The sequence below is a fragment of the Pituophis catenifer genome, unplaced genomic scaffold, assembly GCF_029215685.1.
Source record: "Pituophis catenifer annectens isolate HBS135680 unplaced genomic scaffold, rPitCat1.0.hap2 SCAF_2, whole genome shotgun sequence".
Taxonomy (NCBI): domain Eukaryota; kingdom Metazoa; phylum Chordata; class Lepidosauria; order Squamata; family Colubridae; genus Pituophis; species Pituophis catenifer.
Genome location: NW_027256882.1, coordinates 261965213 through 261986164, shown reverse-complemented (window position 1 = coordinate 261986164; position 20952 = coordinate 261965213). Strand labels below are relative to the sequence as shown.

Below are 20952 nucleotides of genomic sequence, written 5' to 3'. Positions count from 1 at the left end.
CTTGCTTACTTTACAAGTAGAAAATTAGAATACACAAAAAAGCTTTTGCTTTTCTCTGCTCAGTTGTCATAAAGTTTTAAATTGAGTCTTAAGAGTGACAATCTGTATCATGAAAAGTAGAAAGGAAAAGTATTGAAAACACTATAACATTTGTATTTACCTCTAGGTGGCAGAATTATTGCTTTGGTATGGAGCTGACCCACTCTTCAAGAATGAAAGAGGAAAAAATGCTTTAGAAGAAGCTACTGACAAGCATATGAGGAAACTTGTGGAAAGTTATATAGATCATTCTGGTAAAAGATCAAAATCAGGTAGGAAAGATCTAGTATGACATTAACTTGTAATACACAATTGCAAAAAAAAAACATTTGAAAAATAAATGCAAGTAAAGATTTGTTCTAAAGTGATTTTCAAATAGAAACAAAATTACATATGTTCTTTTTTTTAAATAAAACAATCAATTTAACCATCCCTACTTCTTTTCTTTTTGTGGGAAATAATATATATTTATGTTTGTACTTATTAATCTTTATATACTGTCATCATTTATATTAACAAAATTTAATACCTTAAAGGGGACAAACCTTTTTTAAACATTCATTTTCAGACTTTTCTTTAAAATATTTCTAAAATCAATTGAACATAATTCAATAATATTTTACAAACTGTAAGAATGACTCAAGCATTGTGTACATATATGTGCATATAAACATTTTCAGACCCATTTATAAGCACAAGAGCTTCCTTTCAATTACATACTGTATATCAGACGTGTAAAAATCCATCCTAACTCCAATTAACTCATTAAATTTAAGTCATTCTCTTCAGTTTATCCTCATAGAATAAAATCTTCTCTGTAATGCCTATCAAATCTATTTTTCTCAAAGAATTCTCAACCTTGTTAGTATCCATGAAAAAAAAGTCCCAAACTTGTCTTGAGAATTATAGATTTGCTTGGAGCTCTTGTTTCAGTTGCACTGAGAGGATTGTATTTAAACAATCATCATAATAAAGATTGGTGTCAGATTTGTATTCCAAACATATAGTTAAGTTCCTTACATCAGGGGTCCCCAACCTGTGGGCCACGGGACCGTGTGAGTTACTGGCCAGTGCGTACATGTGTGCATGTGTGCATCCCCCACTGGTGCTACCATCACCGCGCAGCCACTACTGTTGTCACAAGCATCGCTATCAAAGCGAGTACTGCACGGCTGCTTCCATCACTGTAAGTGTCATGCATGCACTCACGACTCCATTCGACTGTGACTAGAAAGAAGCACTGTTAGCTAGTAAAGATAATAATCCCATAAAATGATTAAGAAATTAAAGGCATGACTTATTGTCAGTTTGAAAAATAAATTCCAAAACAGCTGCTTTTTCAACCATCCTCCACCTGAATGGCTTACCAGCTGCTTCAATACACAGCTCCAAAGGCTCCCTGCAGATTTTTTTCCTTTATATTTTTCCCTCCTGTCTTTTTCTCTCTGCACTTTTTATTTTCATATTTTTCTTTGTAATAATTTTTGTTTGTATTTTTAAACTTTAATAAAAATATTTTTTTAAAAAAACTTACAACAGGTTCTTACGTGTAATAGCTGTTATGGTGTCCCTGCTGTCAAGTATCAAAATTCAGGCACTTGCCAGGCAACCTGTATTTATTTTATTTTATTTATTTATTTTTATTTTATTTGATTTCTATACCGCCCTACTCCCGAAGGACTCAGGGCGGTGCACAGCCAAACAATAAAACACATACATACAAAATTTAAAAGTAGAATAAAATCAAATTAAATAATTTTGGCCCCGACAAATTTAAAACCCCAAACTTTTAAAACCAATTTAAAATTGAATGTATAAAATACTAAAAGATATTTAAAAATTAAAAATCTTTTATGAAAGAGGGGGAAAATTAGGCCAGGCCCGCCTGGTGAAATAGTAAGGTCTTTAAAGCACGGCGGAAGGTGCGCAGATCCGGGATCCTCCGTATCTCTCGGGGGAGCTCGTTCCAGATAGTAGGTGCCCCCACAGAGAAGGCTCTCCCCCTGGGGACCGCCAGTCGGCATTGTTTGGCTGACGGCACCCGGAGGAACCCCTCTCTATGGGAGCGTACCGGCCGGTGGGAGGCTATTGGTGGTAGTAGGCGGTCCCGCAAGTACCCAGGTCCTAAGCCATGGAGCGCTTTAAAGGTGGTAACCAGAAGCTTGAAGCGCACCCAGAAGACCACCAGGAGCCAGTGCAGCTCGCGCAGGAGGGGTGTTATATGGGAATGCCATGTCGCTCCCATTACCACCCGCGCGGCCGCACTCTGCGCCAGTTGGAGCCTCCGGGTGCTCCTCAAGGGGAGCCCCATGTAGAGAGCGTTGCAATAGTCCAGGCGGGAGGTGACAAGGGCATGAGTGACCGTGCATAACGAGTCCCGATCCAGAAAGGGATGCAACTGGCTAATCAGGTGAACCTGATGAAAAATCCTCCCGGTCACTGCTGTCAAGTGCTCTTCTAAAGACAGCCGTGAATCCAGGAGGACGCCCAAGTTGCGAGCCCTCTCCGTGGGGGCCAATAATTCGCCCCCAATAGTCAGTGATGGCGTCAACTGACTATATCGGGACGTCGGAAACCACAGCCACTCGGTCTTGGATGGGTTGAGCCTGAACCTGTTCCTCCCCATCCAGATCCGTACGGCCTCCAGGCACCGGGACATCACTTCAAGAGCATCGTTGGGGTGATCCGGGGTGGAGATGTACAGCTGGGTGTCGTCAGCGTACTGATGGTACTCCACCCCGAAACCACGGATGGTCTCGCCCAGTGGCTTCACATAAATGTTGAACAGGAGAGGCGAGAGGACTGACCCTTGCAGCACCCCACATATGAGGGGCCTCGGGGTCGACCTCTGTCCCCCTGTCAACACAGACTGCGACCGGTCAGAGAGAAAGGAGGAGAACCACCGCAACACACTGCCTCCCACCCCTAACTCTTCCAACTGGTGCAGCATGATACCATGGTCGATGGTATCAAAAGCTGCTGAGAGATCTAACAGGACCAGGACAGAGGAGCACCCCCTGTCCCGAGCCCTCCAGAGATTATCAACCAACGCGACCAATGCCGTTTCCGTGCTGTACCCGGGCCTGAAGCCCGACTGGAATGGATCCAGATACGTCGTTTCATCCAGGTGCTGGGGGAGCTGTTGCGCCACCACACTCTCAACAACCTTCGCCACGAAGCGAAGGTTGGAGACCGGACGATAATTTACCAACATTGCTGGATCCAGGGAAGGCTTCTTGAGGAGAGGCCTCACCACCGCCTCTTTCAAGGCGGCAGGAAAGTCACCTTCACCCAGCGAAGCGTTTATAATCCCCTGGAGCCAGCCTCGTGTCACTTCCCGGGAAGCCAGTACTAACCAGGAAGGACACGGGTCCAATAAACAAGTGGTCGCATTCAGTCTACCCAGAATCCTGTCCATGTCCTCAGGGGTCACAGGATCAAACTCATCCCAGATAACATTCTCAAGACCTGCTCCTGTCTCTCCCCCTGAGACTACCCAGTCGGAGTCCAAATCTTCCCGAATCTGAGTGATTTTGTCATACAGATACTGAACAAAATCTTCGGCTCTACCCTCCAAGGGGTCCTCCCGCGCTTCCTGATGGAGCAGGGAGCGGGTCACCCTAAAGAGGGCGGCTGGGCGATTATCTGATGACGCAATAAGAGCAGCAAAATAGCTACATTTCGCTGCTTTTATCGCCACTAAGTAATTCCTAATGTGGGATCTTACTAGTGTCTGGTCAGATTCAGAAAGACTGGCCCTCCAACTACTCTCTAGGCGTCTTTTCCGGCGCGTCAACTCCCTCAGCTCCTCGGTAAACCAAGGAGCCAATTGAGATCAGCGCCGGGTCAGAGGCCGCAATGGCACGACCCGATCCAGAGCTCCAGCAGCTGCACTATCCCAGGCAGCCACCAGGTCTCCAGTCGAGGCGTGTGCCAGAACCTCAGGAAATGGCCCAAGCTCCGTCTGGAATCTGTCAGGTTCCATCAGACGCCTGGGGCGGAACCATCTTACCGGCTCCGCCTCTCTGCGGCGGGGTGCAGCGGTTCGAAAGTCGAGACGAAGGAGAGAGTGATCTGACCATGACAAGGGTTCAGTAACTATATCCCCTATCTCAAGATCCCTCGACCACTGTCCAGAGACAAAAACCAGATCCAGCGTGTTTCCCCCTGTGTGGGTAGGGCCATGAATTAACTGGGTCAGGTCCATAGCTGTCATGGAAGCCATGAACTCCCGAGCCATCTCCGACGTCTCACCCACGGACGGCAGGTTGAAATCCTCCATGACCATAAGCCTAGGGGTATCAACCGCCACCGCGGCGATGACGTTGAGTAGCTCGGGCAGGGCTGTTGCCACGTGGCAGGAAGCCAGGTACGTGATCAACAAACCCATCTGAACCCCATGACCCCATTTCACAAAAAGGGATTCACAGCTGGCCGTCTGAGGAAGAGTGACCTCCCTCGGTCTCAGACCTTCTTTAATGATAACCGCTACCCCCCCCCCACCCCTCCCCTGTGACCTCGGCTGATGGAATGCTTGGAAACCTGGTGGGCACATTTCAACGAGGGGAACCCCCCGCTCCTGGCCCAACCAGGTCTCCGTAATACCTGCCAGGTCCGCACCCCCCTCCTGAACAAGATCACAGAAGAGGGGGGCTTTATTTACTACAGACCTGGCATTGCACAGCATCAGCCGAAGGCCTGGGTCCTGAGGGTCTATGCAACCTGAGGAGCGAGTAGAGCCTTGGGGGCCGGAGCACGCCACCGCTCGTAGACAGCAAGTGCGCACTCCCCTAACACGATATGGCCCCCTGCTCCCGCCATATCTACCCCTCCCACCTACAGTACTGATGTTCAAAAAACCATCCGGACAAGCTCTAACCCCCCCTCGACCCCCGGTCCCCCACCCCCCCACACTGCACTTCACTGCCAAACCCGACCCTCCCCCTTGTGGGTTATTCCCCATACCCACAACCTGAATTCCAATCTGACCCTCCCCCTCCCTGGGACCCCTTAAAAATTTGACTAAAAATTTCGATAGAAAACCCCTCAATCCCCTAGTTTGCACATGCCTATGACTGTCATAGCATCCTGTGGTCACGTTCTCCCATTCTGCACAAACTATCTCTACTTAAATCCCCCCCATCCACCCCCTTTTGGCCACCCTTGCACAGTATGGCTGAGATGAGGCTGCTGAATTCTGCCACTACCCTCATCAGCTAACTTCTTTTCTACAGAGCTCTCTGATAGCAGCTGGCCTCAAGCTGCACATTGGGGAGCCTCAAGCTGCACATTGGGGGGCTCTGTTAACCCTGCCTCTCACTGCTGCCTTACCCTTTGATTGCTAGAAGGCTTCACTAGAAGCCCTCAGCTGAGTAACGCATGAGCAGCACCACATCCTAGTGCAGGCACGGCCCCTTATACTGTTCAGCAGATACAAAATGGCAAGAGTGACCAATGGGTAGGGAGGAGAGGGACTGTTGGGCTACTACTCCTAGTGTGATCTGACATCCTCCTGGAGAAATGCTGGCTTGGCCCTGGGATTGTGAGCTTAACCAGCCCTGCTTCATGTGATTGCCAGCATAGTTATTACTATGGCTACTCCCATTATTTCCATTGTAAATGCAAACAATATCAAAGAAATAGTGGTGGATAATATTTATTGCATTGAGTTATCCCATGTAGAATGCTGCAGCGAGTTGGCTGTGGTGAGATGGCCATGGCATGATGGCTGGAGCGTGTTGTCCTAGACTCTGACCAGAGTCCTTTACAGCATTACATCTTGTTTGCTACAATTGTAGCTATTGCTGATCAGCAGCATTGTGCATATTTTTCCCTGCCCTTGTTTGTTTGCTTGTTTATTTATTGAATTTATATTGCCGCCTATTCACCCATGTCAACTCAAGGCGGCTTACAGAATATAAAACCACAATTAAAATAATAAAAACTAACAAAAAGAATCAAATAAATTAATATAGTACAATATAACAAAATCACCCCCATCTCCCACCCCCAGAGTATGTTGTTGCAATATTAAAAGAAAGATGTTAAGTTTCTGGTAGTGAAAGACCATTTTTTTCCTTTGGGTGACACAACAAGTATAAATGACTAAAGGGACGGGAAAAAGTCCACTTAACATTCATGTAAATATATTTTCTTTCTCTAAAGCAATAGTTCGGAATATTTTCCATATACTTCAGAGTGAATTTGTAAAATGATCAAAGAACATAGCTAATGAAAATTAGAAAGATACTTTATTATCAGTAATAATAATAATTACTATTTATTTAATAATTGGCCACTTAACTCCAATGGACTCTGCCTCATCAGAAAAAAAAGGTCATCAAAACCTTCAGTTAAAAAAATAGAAATCAATATATTAATTCACATACGTCATTAAACCGTGTTACAAGCTTTATCTTTTGTAATTGATTAATAAATTAGCCTAATTTGCATATTTGGTGCAAATATGTTATGTTTGTTATAGCAGAGAGGAACCATGTGATATGAAACACCGTAATGGCTGTCTTAAAGCTGCTATTATAAATGACAATATTTAGATGGGATAAAAAGTTGTCTTGCTTGGAGAGATGGAGAAGTAAAAAGTCTACTAATGAAAAAATAGATTACCAGAAAAATACATGCATTCTTTAGCTTGTATAGATATGACTGTATACTACCATAAAGACATAGACAACGAGCAGGCTCTGAAAGAATGTTTACAACTGAAAAAAATTGTTTTCATTTAAAATAAAATTTACTACACTCAAAAAGCACAACCATGCTATTGGTACAAGGAATTGCACATGTGGGAGATTCAGATTGTACAATTCTTTTAGAACGATATACTTTAAATGCAGCCCAAAACCCAGATAAAAATACCTCAAAAGCTGTTGGAATTTGTCATGAACAAACAGCTCAAATTAGCATGGAAATATCTTCAACTGGTACATTTTCTCAGGATATTAATAGAGGTGAAATTTCTGAAAGCCCTGACATTCACAGCTCCAATGAAAAGTCATGGTAAGACTTCACCCTCTTGTTATACATGAGAATACAATGATAAGTCCAAGAGGATGAAAAATGTTTTTGATAGAACAGAAAATGATAGTAAGATGAAGAATAATATTCTTCTGATTTTACATATGCTAGACAAGAACAATTTCAAGGTACCCCATTTGTCTACACATAAACACACACACATGAAACATGTATGTGTTCCAAATCTATACAAAGTGGCTTTGTTTATTTACTGTTTTGTTACATGTTCATTTCTGTTTTTTGGGGGGTTTGCTGTAAATCATCTATGGCAGGGGTGGGGAACTGTGGCCCTTTTACAACCTGTGGACTTCAACTCCCAGAATTCCTGAGACAGCTTGGATTCTTGAGTTGAAGTCCACAGGTTGTAAAAGGGCCACAGCTGCCCACCCCTGATCTATGGATTTTTTAAAATAAAGAGCAGCATGGATATATTTGAAATACAAGTAGTCCATAGGGAGCTTGGGGAGGGGGGTTATTGTAACGGAATGGTCATTAAATAACCAGTCATTAGGCAAGGGCTACTTGTAAATACATACATTAAAATAGATACCTTATATTTCAGTGAAAGAGGCTTCTTCAGAAAAAGACATTCCACTAGTTGCCTAGTCAAAAGGTTAAGAATGCAGAAGAAAATAAAATAAATGCAGTTTCTACCTTTTCTCAATTCTTGTCTCTGAATAGCTGAATAGCTAGGAAGAGTTATTTCTTATTTAAAGTTTGTTCTATTTGAGGGTTCTTATGGATTAGGGAGGAAAAAACTATATACATGGCAACTTCCATATTCACAGTCCCTTATTTAGCTAGAGATGAATGCTGAACACGTACACTTGATTTTCAAACATGGCCTTGTATAGTCATGTACGTAGAATTGGTTATCATCATGCTAAGTGAAATTCACAGCTAGTTCATTGATTGCCCACCACCAAGATCAGTAAAATTCACGATTCTTTATATATATATACAGTATATATTTCAAGTCAGTCTTCCAGCAACTGCCTTGGACAAGTTCCTGCAGTTTTCTTGGTAAGATTTCAGAAGTGTTTTGCAATTGCCTCTTTTCTGCAATAGAAAGAATGACTGGGCCAAGATCACCCAGTTGGCTTTGTGCCCAAGACAGAAACAAGTTCACAGTCTCCAGGTTTCTAGCCTGATGCCTAAACCACCACACAAAACTGGCTGTCTCTTTACATATTTGCTATGTTTTTTTTTCTCTGTGAATTGATAATACTGTAGAGAAGATTCCAATAAAATAAGAATTAAATCCATAAAGTTATTATTATCCCAGAATTTGTTTTTATTAAATTTCAACAATGCACTGAATATTTCTTTTAAGGGAAGGCAACAGAAAATTTAATAACTTTTTAGAAAAGTATTCTCTAATCTCAGAATTTCTAAATGTTTTAGAAATATATTATGTTCATTATAATATACCGTATAGTAGTTCTATAGATATTGTTTGCTTCTTTTGAGAAAAGCATAATAATTCATTTTGTAATTTAATAAATATTGAAAACAGAGAATCTGGAAATATGTTACAAAATGGCAAAAGAAAAAGAAAATTATACATCAGATGTACCTTTCCAATCAGTTGCATTAAAAACTGTCCAGACGAAGTATAATGGAAATTGTCAATATGTCGATTTGGGTTCTGGCAGTAAGGTGAAGAATGTTTCTTCAAGTTATACACAATTCAGTCAAATTGAAGAACAACAAATACCGCAAATTCTAGGTAAGCAGTTAATAAATACATGAGAGATGACAAACTGACATTCAAGCTAAATAAAACATGGCTATTATTAATTTAACTTAATTAATTTATCTAGCTTGAACCTCTATTTATTAATGATCCACAGTTCACAAAAACAGAGTTTTTCTGGAGGACATTGTATTTTGTCAGAGGATTAAATTCATAGCTTGAGGATTAGCCATGAAACAGTCATTTATAATAAAGATTCAGATGATTTCTGTGACATGGAGCACCTTTTACCAATTTAGGCTGGGCTCCAGCTGTTGTTCTTGGAGACTTGACTGCAATAATCTATGTTCAATTACTTACCACCTGGATTACTGTAATGCACTGTAAATCAGGTTGCCACTAAAACATTTTGGAAACTAAAGCTGATGCAAAATAATGCATCAAGAATTGTGAAGACTTGATTTAATCATATTACATCATTCCTGCCCTGCTTGGACTGGTTCCCAGTTCATTTCTGAGCCCAATTGAAAGTGCTAGTTTTGACTTATAAAAGTCTTCATGGTTTATCACTTTGATAATTGATGGAACAACACTTACCAGTTTTATGCCTGTCCAGACCAGTGGTGAAATGTAAAATTTGTTACTACTGGTTCTGTGAGCGTGGCTTGGTGGTAGTGGTGGTAATATGACTGAGTGGGCAAGGCCAACTTTTTTTTTTTTTACTTTTTACTTTTAAAAGCATTTTTTCTACAACCTCAGCTGAAGAGGTTGTACAACCTCAGCTGAAGAGGTTGTACAACCTCAGCTGAAGAGATTGTAAAAAAGCCTCTGACAATCCCAGCTGACTTGCCTGATTAGCAGAGGCTTTTTTTTTTTTAAGCCTCTGATGATCCAAGCTGAGCCGCGCGATCATCAGAGGCTTTTTTTTTTACTTTTAAAAGCATTTTTTCGGCCAAAGAGGTTGTAGAAAAAATGCTTTTAAAAATAAAAAAAAAGCAACTGATTATTGCGTGGCTCAGCTGGGCAATTGGGGGGGGTGCAGGGATTTTTGCTACCGGTTCTCCGAACCACCCGTCTCCATCGTTACCGGATCGAGTGATCGGGTCCAAACCAGGAGCATTTCACTCCTGGTCCAGACCTGTGGTCATTTTAGAATCGTCTTCATGATACATCCTTATCTTACTGTAAAAGATAAGGATGTATTAAAAGATACTGTAAAAGGTGAAAGACGGTTACTAGAGAAGAAGTCTTTTTAAATGTGATGCCTTTTCAATATAATGTTACCCCCACCATTTTGTTAACTGAAAGACTTTTCTCCACACATTTTAATTTGTTAGTAAAGTGTATAAATTAAAGCATACCAGATTGATGGCTGCATAGTTTCCAGTTGAACAAATCCAATAAAGGGGACCCCATCACTACTCTGAATCACTGTTCCACTGACAAAGTGTTTCACTGATACGATGTTTCTTCTAATATTCAATTGGAAAATGCTTCGATTCTTGAAACTGAAATCCATTTGTTTATGTTATGGACTCTGGAATGAGAGAAGAGATCTTAATCTCCCATGTGTGGTTATTTCAGCATGTGAAGAATATTATCACACATTCCTTAGTCAGCTTTTCTTTTTTCAGAGCATGCAAAATTTACTGAAAAAATAGTATGACAAATTAGTGGAAAGCAGCATCCTTAGAGGTCAAAGGAAATAGCAGGCCTTCATTGGTTTATATTCTAGTGGATAGGTTAAAAAGATTCATTTTGTGAATGGATAAGGTTCCTCCATGACCACCATTTCTCAGAGTTGTATAAACTCTCAATATTTTAAACATGACTACCAGTTCAAAAAGATTGGGGACCAGTGGTGGGTTGCCCCTAGTTTGGACCGGTTCGCACGAACTGGTAGTAAAACCGGCTGGAGGCTCCGCCCATCGCCCCGGATGTTGTCATAGGCAATCTGTGCATGCGCAGAAACTCGGCGCATGCATGATCCCATTGCGAACTGGTAGTAAAGGTAGTAAAGGTAAGTAGAACCCACCCCTGTTGGGGACCTCTCATGTAGTACATCTATGAAAATACTTTGCATAGCTTCTGGTAACCATTTAATATTTCTTTTATTTTAGATTCTTCACAACCTAGGAAAAAGACTAAAACAATTACTAGTCATCTGAAAAGTACTACAACTACTACAATAAACAAGAGAAATGCTAAAGGAGAAACTCATTTGCATTTAGCTTGCAAAAAAGGAAATTTTTCTTTAGTGAAATCTTTGATAGCATCTGGAGCATGTGTAAATCAAAAAGATAATGCAGGTTTGGTATTTTAACACCAGTTTAAACTTTTTCTATTATACTGTAGCCCAGAAATGATGTAACCTATTTCTAATTGTAGCTGCTTTTCTTTGCTGCTATCTACTTAGTTAAACAATGTCTAACAGTATTAGTTAATTAGTTAATGTGGAGCTCTGTTGTTATATTTATTTGATCAATATATTTGAATGAAAAGATAGTCTTTGATTAATTACTCCGTGTTTAGTGACTGTTCAAAGTTACAATGGCACTGGAAAAGTAACTTTTCTTGTTCTGTAATGTTTATTATAGATTTTGATTACAATAGTAAGAACTAATAGCAATAGCACTTGGACTTATATATTGCTCCAAAGTGCTTTACGGCACTCTGAGTGATTTACAAATGTCAGCATATTGCCCCCAAAATTTTACCAATCTCAGAAGGATGGAAGGCTGAGTCAACCTTGAGCATTCAGGATAGAACTCCTGACTATGGACAGAGTTAGCCTGTAATACTGCATTCTAATCACTGCGCCACCATAGCTCTTAATGCAAACTAAAAAAAAAGAAAGAAAAGAAAAAAGAATGATAATGTTGGAGAGCAACCATCCCAGATGGAAGGAAGGCTCAAGCGAGGGATCAGCCTGGACTCAGTACATAAACACAAGAGGGCTAGCTCTGACCTCCTCTGGAATCCCTTAGAGCTTTATCTAGTCTTTCCCAGGAGAAAGCTGCCAGGCTGGGGTGATTCCTTTATTATAGGGAGAGAACACTAAAGTAGCTAGTTTGAATTCTATATGTGTGGGTCTGGTTCTTTGCGCCTGACAGATAAGAAACAAGAAAAAAGTAGAAGGAAAACAAGAAAAAAGAAGAAGATAAAGAAAATAAATTTATAAAAATTGATTTCCAACTTTCATTACAACGAGTATAGACAAATTCAGGAACTCTTCATCCTCTGTAAGATTACAGATATCTCTTCAACCCATATCTCATCCTTTATCTATAAGCAAATCCATACAATATTAATTTTTCAATCCTACTATCAGCAAAACGTCTATAAAGCATTACTAGAACTTTGCAAACAAATGTCTTATTTTAATCTTGATCAAATAAACTAACTTCATACAGGTAAATCTTCAATTTACAACCACAATAGAGCCCAAAATTTATGTTAAGTGAGTTTTGCCCCATTTCATGATTTTTCTTGCCACATTTGTTAAATGAATCACTACAATTCTTAAATTAATAACACGGCTATTAAGTGAATCTGGTTTCCCCACTGACTTTGTTTGTTAGAAGGTAGAAAAAGGGACACACATGAGTCCAAGACACTGCAACCATCATAAATGTGAGTCAGTTGTCAAGCATCCAAATGTAAATCACATAACTAGGGATGCTGCAACGGTCATAAGTGTGAAAAATGGTCATAAGTCACTTTTTCAGTGCTGTTGTAACTTTGAAAAGTCACTAAATGAACTGTTGTAAATTGAGGACTACCTCTATTCCTTCCTTTTATTGTAGCAGTTAATCTTTAATTCAGTCCAATATTGATGTAGAGTATGATTTCTTTCCAATTCTTCTTTATTCCATCATGCAGACTTCTTCAAGACTTTAACAAACCTATTTCTGTAGATTGAATAAGAAAACATTTTCCAGGCCATTCTCTTGGTTTGACATTTACAATTCCCCTTTAATTTTTAAAACTTATAATTTTAAAAATTTAAAAAACATTCAGTTTCTTTTGTATATCCAATAAAGCATCTTTTTCCAAATCATTCTCTAGGCCTACATCTTATAGTTCCACTTTTGGTATTTTCTCTATCTTATCAGATAAAATTTGCTCCACATCTGTCATTGTTTCATTGATATCTTTTGCACATAATCTATCATAGACATAATTACTGACACTGCTAATACTAAAAGTACAACTACTGCATAAACATCATTACTGACATTCCTAACACTACAACTAATTTTTGACTGCATTCTTCAAAAAAATATAAACTTCCAGTGTTATAACATTTTATGTCATTTTGTAAATTTGATGAAAATTTTACATAAAAAGTTAGCTTGTATTTTTTTCTTCTGCTTAAAAGGAAAAGATGTCCTCTAATATCCAATTTCTAAAACCACAAAGTTACTTATCTTTGGAAACAAGATAATGAAAATAACTGGTTCCCATGAGAGGCTATTTATTTTTTTACAGTTAATTCCAAAACCTTATAATAAAAGTCAATATTCCAAATGTAACTGGATCATTAATCTGTTTGTAACTTTCTTAGATGAAAATCTTACTTAGCTTTACAGCTAACAGTTGTAAAATGGTTAATAGGCAATTTCCGAAATGAATTAGAAAGTGAGACTTGAGTGTCTTTTAAAAGATTCTGTCTTTGTAACCAAGTTGACTAATCACTTCATCTCCTGGTGCTGAAACCCACGGAAGACCACTAACCTGCAGTCTTCGTATAAGGAACAGCCATCTGGAGCCCATGTGGTCACTCCCCATTCCTCTCCTTATCTAGATAACCAGTCTACTCACTTTTTTAAAAAGTCTTTGCTGAAGTCATGAGCTTGCTTTTGTGAATGTCTTCAGGTTGCCATGCCTCCCTTAGATGTCCTGAAAAAGTGACTTTATGACTGATTTTTGAATTTACGGCTGTCAAGCCATCCTCATGGTCACATGTTCACCATTTGGGAGCTTCGCAACCTGATTCCAACAAGCAAAGTCAATGTAGAACCCAGCACTGAAATCACAAGTTGCAGTCATGTCTCACTTAATCACCATGTTGCTTAGTGGTGGAGTTGCTGATCCCAACTGAGATCAGTAAGTGAGGACTGAACTACCTACTTCCCTACGCATACAGTATTCACAAAGTCCCTAATATTCACAGAATTACTTTGAATGATATTGTTTTTTCTTAAGACTAGACCACAAATTGCCTTCAAATTTTCTTCCTGCTACAAATTCTATAAGCTCAGAACAGGTTATGCAGTTCTTTGAGTTCAGGCTAATATATGATACAATTTTTAAAATATTATATATGTCATGGTTACATATATGTGTGAAAAAAAGATGTGATTGAAGCATAAATTCAGTGTCATGCCTGAATTTGTTTTTACTAGGTTGGACCCCAATTCATGAAGCTTCTAACAGGGGATTTACTGAGATTATTGCAGAATTACTAAAATCCGGTGCTGATGTAAACAGTAAAAGCTTGGATGGTGTTTTGCCCATTCATGATGCCGTTTCAGGCAACCATTTTGAGGTAATATGGTGCTAACGAGACTTTGACTTAATGCAGGATTTGCTATTCGGTTTCAGACCCTAGTTTTGTTCCATTTTAAGAAGGACTTTGACTTAACAAAAGTAGTGGGGGGAAATCTGTAGCAGATGGTATGTATAAATGATTCATAATCAAGTACACAAGATCCTGATTTCTAATGCCTCGGAAAATTGGCTTTCTGGTAAGACTTGTTAGAACATAAAAGTAAGGTACTATGAGACAGAATTCAACTTAATTTTGAGATTTGGATCATTTACTACTACATTATTATTTCTATCATTCAATTCAACTGTTACCATTAATATTCTTTCCCAATTTCCTCAGTGTTGTCATATAATTTGATTTGTTTTAATTAAACAAAAATTTTAGTTCACAATATTCATGTATAAGTACATTGCCTGGATTCTCACTGTATGAAAGTAAAATTCAAACAATGTATGAAACCAGCACAGTAATTTGTGAACCATAATTTAAGATATGGTGTGTTGTGTAAACCAATTTTTAGTTATTTAATACATGATTTATTTATTATTCAAACTTCTATACCGCCCTTCTCTCTTCGGACTCAGGGCGGTGAACAGCCAAAATAAAAACATTTATACATAAAGTTACAGTTAAAAATAGATTTAAAATAATTAAATAAATTTGGCCCGTAATTTAAAACTTATCAATTTAAAATCCGTATCAAATTTTAAAACCAACCATAAAATCAAGACAGACCGGCTAACTGAAAAAAATAAGTTTTTAGGGCCCGACGAAAAGTCCGGAGGTCGGAGATCACTCGTATCTCTGGGGGTAGATTGTTCCAAAGGGTAGGTGCCACCACAGAGAAGGCTCTCCTCCTGGGGGTCGCCAGCCGGCATTGTCTGGTCGACGGCACCCTGAGGAGGCCCTCTCTCTGGGAGCGAACTGGCCGGTGGGAGGCTATTGGTGGCAGAAGGCGGTCCCGTAAGTACCCCAGCCCTAAGCCATGGAGCGCTTTAAAGGTGATCACCAACACCTTGAAGCGCACCCGGAAGTCCACCGGAAGCCAATGCAGCTCGCGCAGGAGAGGAGTCACATGGGAGCGCCCTGTCGCTCCCATAATCCCCCGTGTGGCCGCATTCTGCACCAGTTGGAGCCTCCGGGTGCACCCCAAGGGGAGCCCCATGTAGAGAGCGTTACAATAGTCCAGACGAGAGGTGACGAGTGCTTGAGTGACCGTGCGTAGGGAGTCCCGGTCCAGAAAGGGGCGCAACTGGCGTATCAGGTGAACCTGATAAAAAGCCCCCCCTGGCCACGGCCGTCATATGCCCTTCTAAAGACAGCCGTGCGTCCAGGAGGACACCCAAGTTGCGGGCCCTTTCCATGGGGGCCAATGATTCGCCCCCAATAACCAGCGATGGCGTCAGCTGGCTATACCGGGACGCCAGCAGCCACAGCCACTTGGTCTTGGAAGGGCTGAGTCGAAGCCTGTTTCTCCCCATCCAGACCCGCACGGCCTCCAGGCACTGGGACATCACTTCCAAGGCATCGTTGGGATGGTCTGGGGTGGAAATGTACAGCTGAGTATCATCAGCGTACTGATGGAACTCCACCCCAAAACCACGGATGATCTCACCCAGCGGCTTCACATAAATGTTGAACAGGAGGAGCGAGAGGACCGACCCTTGTGGCACCCCACAAACAAGGCACCTTGGGGTTGACCGCTGCCCCCCTGTCAACACGGATTGCGACCGGTTGGAGAGATAGGAGGAGAATCACCGCAAAACGGTGCCCCCCACTCCCAGTCCCTCCAGCCGGCGCAACATGATACCATGGTCAATGGTATCAAAAGCCGCTGAGAGGTCTAATAGGGCTAGGATAGAGGAATAACCCCTATCCCGGGCCCTCCAGAGATCATCCACCAACGCGACCAATGCCGTTTCCGTGCTGTACCCAGGTCTGAAGCCGGACTGGAGCGGATCCAAATAGACAGCTTCATCCAGGTACTGGGGAAGCTGTCGCACCACCACACTCTCAACAACCTTCACAATAAAGCGAAGGTTGGAGACTGGACGATAGTTAGCCAAAACAGCCAGATCCAGGGATGGCTTCTTGAGGAGAGGCCTCACCACCACCTCTTTCAAGGCGGCCGGTTTATGATAATAAACAGTTTATCACCTTGCACAAAGTCTGAACCTAAAGATTGAATGTTGACTTCGCTATTTCAATAACACATTTATTAATGGTTAGTTGTAGTTTACTTAACCTAATTATTTAAGTTCACAGTATATATTAAATAATAAATGTGGACTGGGTAGACGTATTAGGCTAATGTATTCTTGCTGATTTGTGGTAGTGAGAACATAGCCAAAATCTTGGGTGGTATAAGATAATGTACTGTAAATGTAGTAATGTACTTATAACCTTAGCAGTTTCTCAGCCAACTAGCTGACAGAAGAAATTGTTAAGAAATATATTGCAGGCAGTACAGTTGCTGTTGCTCCATGGTGCAAACCCCAACGAAAGAAACAACAATGGGGAAAATGCCCTGGATGAAGCTACTTGTGACCAAATTAAAGAGCTTCTTAAGTCTTATGGTGCTACTGAAGTTAAAGAGACTGTTTTGATGGCTCATGATGCTGGTATGTTATTGTCATACAAATTGTAAATTGTTGCGCTCTTTACAGTATTTTAAAGATGATTTTTTAAAATATTTGTTTTCCAGAGTTCAGTAATTAATTTCTTTATTGTAACTATTTAATTAATTTTAATTTCATTTATTGAATGAAATTCAATTCAATATCTTCAAAATAAAGGAAAAAGCCTGCTATTGTAAGAGCTTGTTGCACACTGTTGCAAACCAGTGCTAATGAACTACAAATAGCAGAAAGTGCAGGCTGCTATGCAACATTGGGCAAAAAAGATACATTTTGTTCTGCTGTGCCTCCCCATCAGATATAATGTACATTCCAGTATATTTATTTGTGCTTGACTTTTTTAAAATTGAAAATACTATTTATTTGCCATGTCTTTACTTCTTAGTTTACATTTAATGCTCATTAATCCTGCAGTGATAAACTCCTGAAAATGTTTACAATATATAAACATTTTAATTTAATTGAGGACTAATCAGAGGACAAGCAGATTAAGTCTATAGTGTGTTAGGAATGGCTTGCCGATTGAACATGATGTGGTAAATAGCCTATATGTTCATTTAGTTATCAGAAAGTTATATTTAGTGATAAGACCAATTATTAAGTTTCCTATACATATTCACAAGATGAATATTTTCCTAGGTACTTTACATATTCTAGCATTAAGAACCTCTAATTTTCCTAAACGTTCAGATGCTTATCCTGTTTTATCTTTTTTCACACTTTATGGTTTCATATGTTTATGGCACAAGATAAGCCATAAGAGAAGAGAAAAGAAGAGAAGAGAATTCTCTTGAATTCTCACATTAGAAAAATAATTTGTGATATAAATCTGGAATTGACTAAAAGCCCAAATATATTGATTTTGCTTAAATAATTTCTATGTCTTTTGTTATTGTGATGATGGATTCTTAATTTAGGAAAAAAAGAGCTGCGCAGGTCAAGGCTTAGGAGAAAATCTATTTGTTATGGTTGCCAGGAAAAGGAGGATCTGGTTTTACAGTCCAGTTTAGCCGGACAAAAATATACCACAGTAAGTATAAGAGCTCAGTAGTGTACAGTACAGTAGAACCACATTACCTGGTTTATACCAGTGGATCCTGAATTAAGCACAAAGATTGTGTAATATTATATTTCTAAACTATCTTTCAACCTACCTCTCCTAAAAGAAGCTCACAAAGATTAACAGTACTACAAGATTTAGTTAATCAATAACAATATAATTTTAAATAGTGTTCAATTTGAACAAATCCTCCTCCCTTTGCTAAAGCAAAATTTTTTGGGTTTTTTGCCTCCCAAGTATTAAAAGACAGCAGGAATAGAGTTGCTATTTCCCAAGAGAGTCACAGTCCCTTAAACAGCTGCTAAAGATAGCCACTATTGCAAAGCAACTCATTATAAGAAGAGGAGGAATTATAAGAAGCTTGTTAGGTCCCAGTAATAGAGGCAGAAATAGGAACATATTTATCTAAGCAGTCTTCAGATAAAACAACAACCCTATGAGATCCAAAGTTAAAAATTAAGTTTGGTACTTTAATTTAGTCTTTATTATGGTCACTGACCAGAATTCTGCAGATTAACAAAGTAATTAAACAGTTTCTGTTGCAAGTAAAATAAAATATAAACATAAAGGTATAACTAAATTACTCTGGGCATCAAGATGTCAAATATTACAAACAGTATAACAATATTTTACTATTTTTAAAGGAACTGGTTTGACGGGAGTAGCTGTACATAAAAGTAATTAGTTTGTCTAATTTCATCAAATGAAGTTATGAAAGAAGTCTTTATGTCCTCATAGAAAGACAGTATAGTTTAGCATAGAGTTGGAAGGGACCTTCTAGTCCAACCCCCTGTTTAGGCAGGAAACCCTATACCATTTCAGACAAATGGTTATCCAATCTTGTCTTTAAAATTTCCAGTGTTGGAACATTCACACCTTCTGGAGGCAAGTTGTTCCACTGATGAATTGTTCTAACTGTCAGGAAATTTCTCCTTAGTTCTAAGTTGCTTCTCTCGTTGATTAGTTTCCACCCATTGCTGCTTGTCCTGCCTTTAGGTGCTTTGGAGAACAGCTTGACTCCCTCTTCTTTGTGGCAAGCCCTGAGATATTGGAACACTGCTATCATGTCACCCCCTAGTTCTTCTTTTCATTAAACTAGACATACCCAATTCGAGCAACCATTCTTTATATATTTTAATCTTTAGTCAATGTGTCTTTTTCAAAAGGGCATAATTGTGGTTCATAAGGAGCTTGTTTACACTTCAGAACAGCTATTGGGAGTGTATTAAAATATGCTGATGCAGAGTCCTTGGTACTCCCTAAGCTTGGTTGTTTTGTTGCAGATGTTTCATTACCAAACTAAGTAACATCATCAGTGCTTGTGTTAGTGCAAAGGTGTCAAACTCGCGTTGTCACGTTGTCATCACATGATGTATCGTGACTTTTTCCCCCTTCGCTAAAACGGGTGGGCATGGCCAGCTCGTGATGTATCCAGCCTGCAGGCCGCGAGTTTGATATCCCTATGTTAGTGTTAATCTCTGCTCATCTGGATGTTGATTGCTGGTGAGGTGTTTTGTGTCTATTTGTCTCCTAACATTTTCATCTTCATTGTACTCTTATCATCAGAATTTCTGTATGTTGACTTTGTTTGGATTCCTTAAAAAGTTGCAGACAGGTGCTATATTAACGTCCTTGATAACCAAAGACTTGCTTGGCTTCAAATCTGTTGTAAATCAGAGGTCCAGGCTTTTGCTCTGTTTCAAGATGTCTCCAAGATGTCTCTCTCGACTTCGTAGAGAGCTTTATTTTTATACAGTATTACACAAGAAGATAAAAGGTAGCACAGTAACAGTATTCTGATTGGATAGAAGTTATTCACACCCCTCTCAAGTTGCCATCTTCTCTAGGTGAGTTTATCTCATTCAATTCCGAGCCAATAATGAGGTAAGCTGGAAAGACCCACAGAGCACAAGCCGGCAGTGTGCTGCTACAGCCTGGCACTGTGACCCTTGACTTACTGACCTACACAAATCAGAAATATGTGTGTTTGTATTTTTTTAATTCAGTTGCAAACTGTCTTTCTTTAATAGAGTTAACAATGGCTTGCTTTTGACAGCATGAATTAATCAACAAAGCATTGCTGGACATAGAAAATAAGCAGGAGAGATTGTTGCTGTTTGAATTAAAATACCAAAGAGATGCAGGTAGGGATGAATCACAGTTAATTTATGAAAGATTTGTCTTCTATAAACTGATGATAGATTGTAGTAGTTACATTGTAGTAAATCAGAGTTTTCCCTTAGCAAAACAGCTGCTGGGCCTCACATAGAGACTGATGTCACAAATGATGTTAATGATGGGGAACATTGGCAAGGTTTTGGGAGAAAAGTTGTTGGAAACTATGCCACTTGATAAATTCAGCATCCTCTGGATTTGTCTATGTGGCCGATTATGTTATATGCTATTTGTTGGTGGTGGAGGCTATGTTTTGTTCCTATTATTTTTCTATATTGTTAGAAAGCTTTCCCTCTGAGCTTTCCAAGAACACAGAAAGAAGATTGCTTAGCACATGCTGCATGGACATTAAAAGCAGATCAAAGTTATAGAGCTATTGAATCATTGACCCATATAAGACAGGCAAATACCCCCTTTAGTTTTAGAATTTTGCTACTGTTCATCAGGAATACTTCAGACATGAATTGTAGGATCACCCTAGAATGTTGTGCCATCCAAAATAAAGGGCAGCATCATCTCAATCTAATGTTCAAAGCACTCTCAAATGAATTCTTTTTTAGCAATAGCCACTGTCATCTGTAACAGCTGACAGTGACATTAAAATGATAATTCATGCTTCTGATTGTCATTTGACAAAAGATACAACTTTATACTCTCAACCTAACACATGGCTGTCCTTTGTTCCTCAGTGGGTAAAAGAATAGGAGGGCAAATAATAAAATATGCATAATGATGAAAGGCTGGCTTAGAGAAG

General features: G+C 39.7%; 1 protein-coding gene across 1 annotated transcript in view; it reads left to right on the top strand.

The window, feature by feature from the left end:
* The window catches only part of ANKRD31 (ankyrin repeat domain 31), a 67096-nt gene that overhangs the window by 25157 nt on the left and 20987 nt on the right, over nucleotides 1-20952 (top strand). Inside the window, exons 12-18 of the mRNA XM_070935825.1 lie at nucleotides 167-311; nucleotides 8594-8806; nucleotides 10894-11082; nucleotides 14182-14324; nucleotides 16789-16948; nucleotides 17881-17993; nucleotides 20080-20167. Of these exons, the coding sequence (XP_070791926.1) occupies nucleotides 167-311; nucleotides 8594-8806; nucleotides 10894-11082; nucleotides 14182-14324; nucleotides 16789-16948; nucleotides 17881-17993; nucleotides 20080-20167 (1051 nt within the window). The remainder of the gene's footprint in view (nucleotides 1-166; nucleotides 312-8593; nucleotides 8807-10893; nucleotides 11083-14181; nucleotides 14325-16788; nucleotides 16949-17880; nucleotides 17994-20079; nucleotides 20168-20952) is intronic.